The sequence below is a fragment of the Platichthys flesus genome, chromosome 15 (genome assembly GCF_949316205.1).
Source record: "Platichthys flesus chromosome 15, fPlaFle2.1, whole genome shotgun sequence".
NCBI lineage: Eukaryota > Metazoa > Chordata > Actinopteri > Pleuronectiformes > Pleuronectidae > Platichthys > Platichthys flesus.
Window position 1 is genome coordinate 187,681 of NC_084959.1, and position 12,729 is coordinate 200,409.

General features: G+C 45.5%; 1 protein-coding gene across 1 annotated transcript; it reads left to right on the forward strand.

The window, feature by feature from the left end:
* Window positions 1–1,012: 1,012 nt before the first annotated feature.
* On the forward strand, window positions 1,013–12,729 carry chm (CHM Rab escort protein). The gene is made up of 17 exons (XM_062405846.1): window positions 1,013–1,083; window positions 1,310–1,376; window positions 2,030–2,102; window positions 2,191–2,315; window positions 2,490–2,596; window positions 3,966–4,021; window positions 4,109–4,255; window positions 5,258–5,374; window positions 9,182–9,293; window positions 9,385–9,607; window positions 10,389–10,466; window positions 10,821–10,928; window positions 11,006–11,069; window positions 11,168–11,264; window positions 11,393–11,491; window positions 11,586–11,725; window positions 12,483–12,729. Exons 1-17 carry the CDS (start codon window positions 1,032–1,034, stop codon window positions 12,609–12,611), a joined length of 1,794 nt encoding a protein of 597 aa, XP_062261830.1. The 5' UTR covers window positions 1,013–1,031; the 3' UTR covers window positions 12,612–12,729.

Below are 12,729 nucleotides of genomic sequence, written 5' to 3' on the forward strand. Positions count from 1 at the left end.
CCAGTTAAAACAGTGGAGTCATTCAGATTCCTGGGGACGATCATAGCACAGGACCTGAGGTGGACGGAGAACATCACCTCCATCACCAAGAAGGCCCAGCAGAGGATGTTCTTCCTGCGGCAACTGAGGAAATTCAGCATGCCGCGGAAAGTGATGGTTGAGTTCTACACAGCCATCATTGAGTCCATCCTCACCTCATCCATCACCGTTTGGTTCGCTGCCTCCACTGCCAAGGACAAGGGCAGACTGCAGCGGATCATTCGGTCAGCTGAGAAGGTCATCGGCTGTGACCTGCCGGCTCTCCAAGACCTGTTCCACTCCAGGACCAGAAAGAGAGCAGGCAAGATCATCGCTGATCCTTCCCATCCCGGTCACCACCTGTTCCAGAGACTTCCATCTGGGAAAAGGTTCCGGGCCGTCAGGACTAAAACCTCGCGTCACCTGAACAGCTTTTTCCCCATGGCAGTGGGGCTCACAAACAAGCCCCCCCCATCACACTGACTCTGCTGACCCCCCCCCCCCCCCCACCCTCGCACATAATTTATAACACTACATTATTGGCACTACCACCAATCTTTGCACCTTAAAACCGCACACAACACATTTACTGTATATATTATTTTTTCGATATTGTTGTTTTTTATATTGATGTTTATATTGCTCTATATTGTTGTTTTTATATTGTTGTTTGTAAAGTGCACCAACCACACCAAGGCAATTTCCTGTATGTGAAAATATACAAGGCAATAAAAAGAATTCTGATTCTGATTCTGATTCTGATGAAGCTCCAGTAAGCTCCAGCCCATGAGTGAACCAGATGGAACGCGTCATGAAGCGTCACCACTGATCTGTGTTCAGCTGATGTTTATTATCTGCTCCTCTGGTCCAGTGTCCACACCGCCCCTTACAACAATTTAAAATTAAGTTTAAAAGTGTAATGTGACGTTTATTTTGAAAAGTCAAACGTTTGCCGTGTATGACGTCATCACTGATCCCTGTCATGTGACAGAGTTTCCCTGCAAACAAGCAACATGGCTGCCGAGGATCTACCGTCTGAATTTGACGTCGTCATTCTGGGCACAGGTAAACGATCACCTGGGTTTGTGACGTCTGAGCGCTAATGACACCGAGTCCCGGGTTAACCTGGGACCACCTAGGACCTAGAGCGGGGTTAGCTAGCGGCTAACGGCCCCTTCATTTGAAAGGCAACGGCTAGCAGCTAGCGCCCGGCTGTTAGCTGCTCTGGTCACGTGATCCTGTGACGAGCGTCATCTACATTTCACTGACTCTTGATGCTCCGTGTCTGTAGGGCTCGTGGAGTCGGTGGTGGCTGCTGCCTGTTCCAGGGTCGGTCAGCGAGTTCTTCATGTCGACAGGTAATCAGTCAGTAGGTCTTCTGTCTGTCTGTCAGTCTGTCATCAGTCTGTCAGTTTATCAATCAAAAACTCTGAATCACTGATCGATCCTATGACTCAATGGACTGAATAACATTAAACAGAAATAATAAAACAAAATGAGTTAAAAATCCATAAATTAATATAAATATATTATAAAAACTTTAGATACACATCAACTAAATAGTATCAATGTACCAGGTATTAAAAATCTAAATCTTTATTTCCTATTTGTCAATAGTTGTCTTAAGGGAGAATTGATCAGTGGATGAGTTGTTCTTTGATTCATTGAATCATTTGTTGATGAATGAAATGTGAGAATCACTGGAGCCCTGTAAAGTGTAGAGTGTAGAGTGTAGAGTGTAAAGTGTAAAGTGTAGAGTGTAAAGTGTAAAGTGTAGAGTGTAAAGTGTAGAGTGTAGAGTGTAAAGTGTAAAGTGTAGAGTGTAGAGTGTAGAGTGTAAAGTGTAAAGTGTAAAGTGTAGAGTGTAGAGTGTAGAGTGTAGAGTGTAACGTGTAACGTGTAACGTGTAACGTGTAACGTGTAGAGTGTAGAGTGTAGAGTGTAAAGTGTAAAGTGTAGAGTGTAAAGTGTAAAGTCCAGCAGGAAGTGACGCAGCTTCCTGTGGTTTCAGGAGGAGTTACTACGCAGCCAACTGGGCCAGCTTCACCTTCAACAGCCTGCTCACCTGGATCCAGCAGCACCAGGTGAGCACACATCTGATTGGCTGCTGATTTACTGCAGGAAGTGATGTCAGAGGTCTTGTGAATGTTCTAACCTGTGTGTGTGTGGTAGGAGGAGTCTCAGTCCGAGCCGGTCCAGGATTGGTCCAGCCTGGTGGAGGAAGGGGAAGAGCTGATCTATCTGTGTAACTCTGACTCCGCCTCCGTCACTAACCTGCAGGTTTTCTGTTACACCAGGTAAATTCATGAGTCTCCACGACCCACTTAATAACCAGAATCACTGGAACACCAGAGGGACACAGCTGTTACCAGACCTCAGCTCGTTTGTTATCAGATAAACAGCTTCCTGGGTTAACTGTTGTCTTGGTTAGTCCCCTGAAGCTCTGACTCTCAGGTGTGGTGTGTTTATAGTGAAGAAGACGAGGAGGAGGAGGAGGAAGCTCCTGATCCTCCAGACACCACAGAAGAAGAAGAAGAAGCTGAGGACGCTGTTAAAGAAACAGAGACAGGATCTACAGGTTTTAGTTTTGTGTTAAATATTGTTTCTTCACTGGGACACTGATGATGAATCACATTTTAATGAGCAGCATTACTGTGGACTGACATATTTACATTTATTAACATGTATGTACATATTTTAACTTCACATTAAGATGACAAGCTCAGTCTCACATCTCCACTCTGTGATCTATGAGCCACATGTTATGATCCGTGAGCAACAAGTTATGATCCATGAACAACATGTTATGATCCATGAGCCACAAGTTAAGATCCATGAGCCACATGTTAAGATCCATGAGCCACATGTTATGATCCATGAATAACATGTTATGATCCATGAGCCACATGTTATGATCCATGAATAACATGTTATGATCCGTGAGCAACATGTTATGATCCATGAGCCACATGTTATGATCCATGAGCCACATGTTAAGATCCATGAGCCACATGTTAAGATCCATGAGCCACATGTTATGATCCATGAGCCACATGTTAAGATCCATGAGCCACATGTTATGATCCATGAGCCACATGTTATGATCCATGAGGAACATGTTATGATCCATGAGCCACATGTTATGATCCATGAGCCACATGTTATGATCCATGAGCCACATGTTATGATCCATGAGCCACATGTTAAGATCCATGAGCCACATGTTAAGATCCATGAGCCACATGTTAAGATCCATGAGCCACATGTTATGATCCATGAACAACATGTTATGATCCATGAGCCACATGTTATGATCCATGAGCAACATGTTATGATCCATGAGCCACATGTTATGATCCATGAGGAACATGTTATGATCCATGAGCCACATGTTATGATCCATGAGCCACATGTTATGATCCATGAGCCACATGTTATGATCCATGAGCCACATGTTATGATCCATGAACCACATGTTATGATCCATGAACCACATGTTATGATCCATGAGGAACATGTTATGATCCATGAGCCACAAGTTATGATCCATGAGCCACATGTTATGATCCATGAGCCACATGTTATGATCCATGAGCCACATGTTATGATCCATGAGCCACATGTTATGATCCATGAGCCACATGTTATGATCCATGAGCCACATGTTATGATCCATAAGCCACATGTTATGATCCATGAGCCACATGTTATGATCCATGAGCCACATGTTATGATCCATGAGCCACATGTTATGATCCATGAGCCACATGTTATGATCCATGAGCCACATGTTATGATCCATGAGCCACATGTTATGATCCTTGAGCCACATGTTATGATCCATGAGCCACATGTTATGATCCATGAGCCACATGTTATGATCCATGAGCCACATGTTATGATCCTTGAGGAACATGTTATGATCCATGTTCTTGTTTTAATTCCAGGTTTACAGGACAAAGAAAGGAAAGAGGAAGTAGCTGAAGGAGAAGAGGAAGAACAGGTGTGGAGGGTGGGCTCAAAAAAGATGTCTTACAGCCATTCACAGATCTTTATGATGGTGACAGACAGATGTTATGTCCAATCACAGGCTGCTCAGACTGTTGGGGAGGAGCCAGAGACAGCTCAGTCCCGCCTCTCTGTCCCTCAATGCCAGTCAGAGCCAATGAGGAAGAAGATCAGCTACGCTCAGCTGGTGAAGGAAGGACGCAGGTTCAACATCGACCTTGTCTCCAAGGTAACGCAACATCGAGGCCCTTAGCCCCTCCCCTTCGTCTTGTGAGTCCACGTGTCGGGGTGGGCCGTCCCTGTGTGGATGGAGGGGCGGAGCCAAGTGCTCGGAGGTATAGTCCTCTGGCAGACCCTCACTCCAGACGGAGCAGTACCCAGAATTCCTTGAGAAACACTGGAAGCTTGGAGAGAGACTCACAGATGTAGTATTTTCTCCATTAATAAGGATTTAATAATTACCATAATGATGTAATAACTCCCCCCCCTTCTTTGAACGGTCGTATAGCAGCGATTTTACTGAACTTAACTGCTCCTCTAATAACAAAGCAGGGTGGAGTACAGACGACTGCTACTGGCCTGCGTGCTTTAGATTCATTATATATATATATAACACATTATATACTAACATTATAACAATATAAACACATTAAATTCTAACACTAACAATATAAAAACATATACTAACGCTATAACAATATTAACACATATACCAACACTATAACAATATTAACACATTATATACTAACTCTATAACAATATTAACACATTATACACTAACTTTATAACAATATAAACACATTATATACTAACACTATAACATTATAAACACATTAAATTCTAACACTAACAATATAAAAACATATACTAACGCTATAACAATATTAACACATTATATACTAACATTATAACAATATAAACACATTAAATTCTAACACTAACAATATAAAAACATATACTAACGCTATAACAATATTAACACATATACCAACACTATAACAATATTAACACATTATATACTAACTCTATAACAATATTAACACATTATACACTAACTTTATAACAATATAAACACATTATATACTAACACTATAACATTATAAACACATTAAATTCTAACACTAACAATATAAAAACATATACTAACGCTATAACCATATTAACACATTATACACTAACACTATAACAAAATATAAACACATTATATATTAACTCTATTCTTCTTCTCCAGTTGATGTATTCTCGCGGCTCATTGGTTGATCTGCTCATCAAGTCGAACGTCAGTCGTTATGCAGAGTTCAAGAATGTCAGTAGGATACTGACCTATCGCCATGACAACGTGGAACAGGTGAGTCATCCCGTCTGACTCTCTGTACCCGTCTCTCTGTGTACCTGTCTGTCTCTCTCTGTGTACCTGTCTGTCTCTCTCTGTGTACCTCTACCTGTCTGTCTCTCTACCCATCTGACTCTGTGTACCTGTCTGTCTGTCTCTCTCTGTGTACCTGTCTGTCTCTCTCTACCTGTCTGTTTCTCTCTACCTGTCTGTTTCTCTCTACCCATCTGACTCTGTGTACCCGTCTCTCTCTGTGTACCTGTCTGTCTCTCTCTGTGTACCTGTCTGTCTCTCTCTGTGTACCTGTCTGTCTCTCTCTACCTGTCTGTTTCTCTCTACCCGTCTGTCTCTCTGTACCCGTCTCTCTCTGTGTACCTGTCTGTCTCTCTCTGTTTCCCTCTACCTGTCTGTCTCTCTCTGTTTCCCTCTACCTGTCTGTTTCTCTCTACCCATCTGACTCTGTGTACCTGTCTGTCTGTCTCTCTCTGTGTACCTGTCTGTCTCTCTCTACCTGTCTGTTTCTCTCTACCCGTCTGTCTCTCTGTACCCGTCTCTCTCTGTGTACCTGTCTGTCTCTCTCTGTTTCCCTCTACCTGTCTGTTTCTCTCTACCCATCTGACTCTGTGTACCTGTCTGTCTGTCTCTCTCTGTGTACCTGTCTGTCTCTCTCTACCTGTCTGTTTCTCTCTACCCGTCTGTCTCTCTGTACCCGTCTCTCTCTGTGTACCTGTCTGTCTCTCTCTACCTGTCTGTTTCTCTCTACCCGTCTGTCTCTCTGTACCCGTCTAACTCTGTGTACCTGTCTGTCTCTCTCTGTTTCCCTCTACCTGTCTGTTTCTCTCTACCCATCTGACTCTGTGTACCTGTCTGTCTGTCTCTCTCTGTGTACCTGTCTGTCTCTCTCTACCTGTCTGTTTCTCTCTACCCGTCTGTCTCTCTGTACCCGTCTCTCTCTGTGTACCTGTCTGTCTCTCTCTGTTTCCCTCTACCTGTCTGTCTCTCTACCCATCTGACTCTGTGTACCTGTCTGTCTGTCTCTCTCTGTGTACCTGTCTGTCTCTCTCTACCTGTCTGTTTCTCTCTACCCGTCTGACTCTCTGTACCCGTCTAACTCTGTGTACCTGTCTGTCTCTCTCTGTTTCCCGCTACCTGTCTGTCTCTCTCTGTTTCCCTCTACCTGTCTGTCTCTCTACCCATCTGACTCTGTGTACCTGTCTGTCTGTCTCTCTCTGTGTACCTGTCTGTCTCTCTCTACCTGTCTGTTTCTCTCTACCTGTCTGACTCTCTCTACCTGTCTGTTTCTCTCTACCCGTCTGACTCTCTGTACCCGTCTAACTCTGTGTACCTGTCTGTCTCTCTCTGTTTCCCGCTACCTGTCTGTCTCTCTCTGTTTCCCTCTACCTGTCTGTCTCTCTACCCATCTGACTCTGTGTACCTGTCTGTCTGTCTCTCTCTACCTGTCTGTTTCTCTCTACCTGTCTGACTCTCTCTACCCATCTGACTCTCTGTACCTGTCTGTCTCTCTACCCATCTGACTCTGTGTACCTTTCTGTCTGTCTCTCTCTGTGTACCTGTCTGTCTCTCTCTACCTGTCTGTTTCTCTCTACCCGTCTGTCTCTCTGTACCCGTCTCTCTCTGTGTACCTGTCTGTCTCTCTCTGTTTCCCTCTACCTGTCTGTCTCTCTCTGTCTCTCTCTACCTGTCTGTCTCTCTACCCGTCTGACTCTCTGTACCCGTCTAACTCTCTCTACCCGTCTAACTCTCTGTACCTGTCTAACTCTGTGTACCTGTCTGTCTCTCTCTGTTTCCCTCTACCTGTCTGTCTCTCTACCCATCTGACTCTGTGTACCTGTCTGTCTGTCTCTCTCTGTGTACCTGTCTGTCTCTCTCTACCTGTCTGTTTCTCTCTACCCGTCTGTCTCTCTGTACCCGTCTCTCTCTGTGTACCTGTCTGTCTCTCTCTGTTTCCCTCTACCTGTCTGTCTCTCTCTGTTTCCCTCTACCTGTCTGTCTCTCTACCCGTCTGACTCTCTGTACCCGTCTAACTCTCTCTACCCGTCTAACTCTCTGTACCTGTCTAACTCTGTGTACCTGTCTGTCTCTCTCTGTTTCCCTCTACCTGTCTGTCTCTCTACCCATCTGACTCTGTGTACCTGTCTGTCTGTCTCTCTCTGTGTACCTGTCTGTCTCTCTCTACCTGTCTGTTTCTCTCTACCCGTCTGTCTCTCTGTACCCGTCTCTCTCTGTGTACCTGTCTGTCTCTCTCTGTTTCCCTCTACCTGTCTGTCTCTCTCTGTTTCCCTCTACCTGTCTGTCTCTCTACCCGTTTGACTCTCTGTACCCGTCTAACTCTCTCTACCCGTCTAACTCTCTGTACCCGTCTAACTCTGTGTACCTGTCTGTCTCTCTCTGTTTCCCTCTACCTGTCTGTCTCTCTACCCATCTGACTCTGTGTACCTGTCTGTCTGTCTCTCTCTGTGTACCTGTCTGTCTCTCTCTACCTGTCTGTTTCTCTCTACCCGTCTGACTCTCTGTACCCGTCTAACTCTGTGTACCTGTCTGTCTCTCTCTGTTTCCCTCTACCTGTCTGTCTCTCTCTGTTTCCCTCTACCTGTCTGTCTCTCTACCCATCTGACTCTGTGTACCTGTCTGTCTGTCTCTCTCTGTGTACCTGTCTGTTTCTCTCTACCTGTCTGACTCTCTCTACCCATCTGACTCTCTGTACCTGTCTGTCTCTCTACCCTTCTGACTCTATACCTGTCTGTCTCTCTCTGTGTACCTATCTGTCTCTCTCTACCTGTCTGTTTCTCTCTACCTGTCTGTTTCTCTCTACCCATCTGACTCTGTGTACCTGTCTGTCTGTCTCTCTCTGTGTACCTGTCTGTCTCTCTCTACCTGTCTGTTTCTCTCTACCCGTCTGACTCTCTGTACCCGTCTAACTCTGTGTACCTGTCTGTCTCTCTCTGTTTCCCGCTACCTGTCTGTCTCTCTCTGTTTCCCTCTACCTGTCTGTCTCTCTACCCATCTGACTCTGTGTACCTGTCTGTCTGTCTCTCTCTGTGTACCTGTCTGTCTCTCTCTACCTGTCTGTTTCTCTCTACCTGTCTGACTCTCTCTACCCATCTGACTCTCTGTACCTGTCTGTCTCTCTACCCATCTGACTCTGTGTACCTGTCTGTCTGTCTCTCTCTGTGTACCTGTCTGTCTCTCTCTACCTGTCTGTTTCTCTCTACCCGTCTGACTCTCTGTACCCGTCTAACTCTGTGTACCTGTCTGTCTCTCTCTGTTTCCCGCTACCTGTCTGTCTCTCTCTGTTTCCCTCTACCTGTCTGTCTCTCTACCCATCTGACTCTGTATACCTGTCTGTCTGTCTCTCTCTGTGTACCTGTCTGTCTCTCTCTACCTGTCTGTTTCTCTCTACCTGTCTGACTCTCTCTACCCATCTGACTCTCTGTACCTGTCTGTCTCTCTACCCATCTGACTCTGTGTACCTGTCTGTCTGTCTCTCTCTGTGTACCTGTCTGTCTCTCTCTACCTGTCTGTTTCTCTCTACCTGTCTGACTCTCTGTACCCGTCTAACTCTGTGTACCTGTCTGTCTCTCTCTGTTTCCCTCTACCTGTCTGTCTCTCTCTGTTTCCCTCTACCTGTCTGTCTCTCTACCCATCTGACTCTGTACCTGTCTGTCTCTCTCTGTGTACCTGTCTGACTCTCTCTACTCATCTGACTCTCTGTACCTGTCTGTCTCTCTCTACCTGTCTGTTTCTCTCTACCTGTCTGACTCTCTCTACCCATCTGACTCTCTGTACCTGTCTGTCTCTCAGGTGCCCTGTAGTAGAGCTGATGTGTTTGCGAGTCGTCAGCTTTCTGTGGTAGAAAAGAGGAAGTTGATGCGTTTCCTCACTTCCTGTGTTGAGGACACTGAGGAGCAGCAAGGTGAGACACCTCACCTGTCTGCCTGCTGATGTGATGATGTCATTCATAACACCAGAGCATTATGGGTAAAGTTGTGCCGTCTTCTTTCCAGCTTACAACGGTCGGCCATATTTGGAGTTCTTGCGTGACCAGCAGCTTGGAGACAACCTGCAACACTTCCTTGTCCACTCTATTGCAATGGTGACAGAGGACACACCCACAGAGGCGGGGCTTGCTTCCACACGCCACTTCTTGCGCTGCCTGGGTCGCTACGGCAACACGCCTTTCCTGTTTCCTGTCTATGGCCTTGGAGAGATACCGCAGTGTTTCTGTAGGTAAGAACATGTCTGTCTGTCCGTCCCCTGTCTCTCACTCTGTGTATCTGACTCTCTCTCTGTCTATATCTGTCTCTCTATCTCTCTCTCTCTCTCTGTCACTCTGTCTATATCTGTCTCTCTATCTCTCTCTGCCTCTGTCTCTGTCTCTCTATCTCTCTCTGCCTCTGTCTCTGTCTCTCTATCTCTCTCTGCCTCTGTCTCTGTCTCAATCTCTCTCTGTCTCTCTGTCTCTCTCTGTCTCTCTGTCTATATCTGTCTCTCTCTCTATCTCTCTCTGCCTCTGTCTCTTTCTCTCTATCTCTCTCTGCCTCTGTCTCAATCTCTCTCTGTCTCTCTCTCTCTGTCTATCTCTCTGGCTCTCTCTGGCTCTCTCTGCCTCTCTATCTTTCTCTATCTCTCTCTCTGTCTCTGCCTCTCTATCTCTCTCTCTGTCTCTATCTCTCTCTCTGTCTCGCTCTCTCTCTCTCTCGCTCTCTCTCTCTCTGTCATCTGAAGGATGTTGTCCTGGTGACCCTGCTGTCTCATTACAGTGGAGTATGAATGTCTGAGGCTGCGTTGATTTACATATATGATGATCCGTGAACACACATGATACGAGTCGTGTGCAGACTTTATTTATTATAGTTTCTGTAAAATCTTAGAACCAAACTTCTCTATCTGTAGGTGTGAGGACAACAGCTGGCTGTGATTGGTCTAGACTCTAGCCAATCTTTGAGCTTCACATGTGACTGTTCCTTCATGCTGATTGGATGATGGTTGTCTATCACTTGTGTTGCAGGATGTGTGCTGTGTTTGGAGGAATCTACTGTTTGAGACACTCGGTCCATTGTGTGATCGTCGACCAGGAGTCCAACAGGTACCAGAGCTCTTTATATACAGTCACTGATCATCTTTATATACAGTCACTGATCCTCTTTATATACAGTCACTGATCCTCTTTATATACAGTCACTGATCCTCTTTATATACAGTCACTGATCTCCACTTCACCATCACTCTTCCTCATTCATAGCATTCTGTGTATTAAGCAACTAACTACAGAGTAGACAATCTATTTCCTGATTACACCACCTGACCAGTGACGTGTCATGTGACATCTGTTGTCAGGTGTGGATAAAGTTATTTTCAATTTGCACCAGGATAATAATAAAAAGCTTTACTGATCAACAGAAGCTGAATATTTCGTTGAGCTCGTCCCTCCTTGTTTCAGGTGCAAGGCGGTGATTGACATCAGAGGACAGCGAATCAGCTGCAGCCACTTTGTGGTGGAGGACGGCTATGTGGCCGCGGAGAGGAAGAAGGTGGCCACGCCCACCAGGTGAGGACACACAGGGGACACAATGACGACTGTCTGGTGGGACATCATGGACTGATGTGTGTGATTTGTGCGTTCAGGTTCATCAGCAGAGCCGTCCTGATCACTGACGGATCCGTCCTGCCCACTGACTCTGAGCAGCAGGTTAGTCCTCTGACCCTGCAGCGCCACCATCAGGTCACATCCCAACATGGCGTCCTTGACTCAACCATCACTTGTGATTCTCTGTCTTGTGTCCACAGGTTTCCATGGTTACGCTTCCTCCAATAGCAGCGGGGAGTCCGTCGGTGAAGATGGTGGAGCTCTGTCCGTCCACCATGACGTGTCCCCCAGGAACCTGTGAGTGGACACGCCTCCAATTACATGATCGGTCATGTCTCATTTCATCGACCAATCAGTTCTCCAGTTTGAGGTGTAATTTGTCCTCCAACCATGAAAACTATAGAAGATGACTTATGTCTCCATAGATCTGGTCCACCTCACTTGTCAATCAACTGGCTCCGCCTACCAGGACCTGTCTCCACTGGTAACCAGAATGTTCCACATACCAGAGTCACATGACCAAGGTGACGCAGACACACACACAATCTGCTGCTCTTGTCGTGTGTGACAGTTAACACGTGTTACGTCTAAAGCGTTGAGTTGTGTGTTTGTGTGCAGGCAAGCGTCCGTCTGTCCTCTGGTGTCTGTACTTCAACATGGTGGACGGGTCGGTGGTCGATTGTCACAACCTTCCATCAAACGTGCACGTGTGTTCTGGACCAGATGGAGAGCTGGGCCACGAACACGCCATCACACAGGTGACGTCTCTCACATGTGAATCACCTCCTGGGCTTCATCAAATTAACACAATCCATTTGTGTTAATTCAGACCAAACTATGTTGATTTGAGTTTGAGTTTAAGTGTGTGTTTGTGTACGAGAGTCAGCTGTGTCTGAATGGATGTGAACAAAGGATTTCCCAGTTTAAAGGAGTAGTTCACCCAAAAATTAGGTTTCACTCATTATCTGAGGGTGAGGTGTTCGAGTCCAGAAATCAGGAGCTTATCTACAGATGTAAATAATCACAACATGCCTCGATATCAAATCAAGTGTCAAACCCTAAAGGTCCCTGAATGCACCTCCTCAGAAAGTAAGAGGACTTTTTGTGTAAATGACCTCGTTTCAAGTCAGGGCTTGATGACACCACAGGAGCAATTTGGAGGCAAGTTGTGTTTTCTGACGTCTGAATATAAAGACCTGATATCTTACCGTGGATTCGGAGGCTGAGAGAAGAGATAAAGATGAAATCACACGGAAGTACAAACGTTTCAATAACGAATTTCCTAGAATGGGCTGAATGACTGTTTTCATACTTTGAGGCCCCCTACTGGCCCTTCAAGTCATTACCTATACTAAAAAGACAGTTTTATCTGCACCAGTTTCCCAAACACCAAAACGTTGAAGACACAGGATTCAGTTTCTCAGTCAGTTGTTTATATTAGTTGTGACCAGTTAAGACCTGATTGTGACGCTTCATGTTGACTGATTATAATATGTATTGATTACTGGTTTTCAGGCGGAGTCGATCTTCCGGAAGATTCTCCCTCAGGAGGAATTCTGTCCTCCAGCTCCGAACCCTGAAGACATCATCTACGACGCAGACACCGCGGAGGGGGACGTCCTCAGCCGTCTAACTGAGGAGTAATGACTTCATATTTATCCAAAAGCTCCTTCAGTGCATTGTGGGTAAAAGTTGCCTTCATGTTTTACTTCTCTGCTTTCTGTCATTTAAAACTCAATAAAGTTTAACTGAGCAAACATTA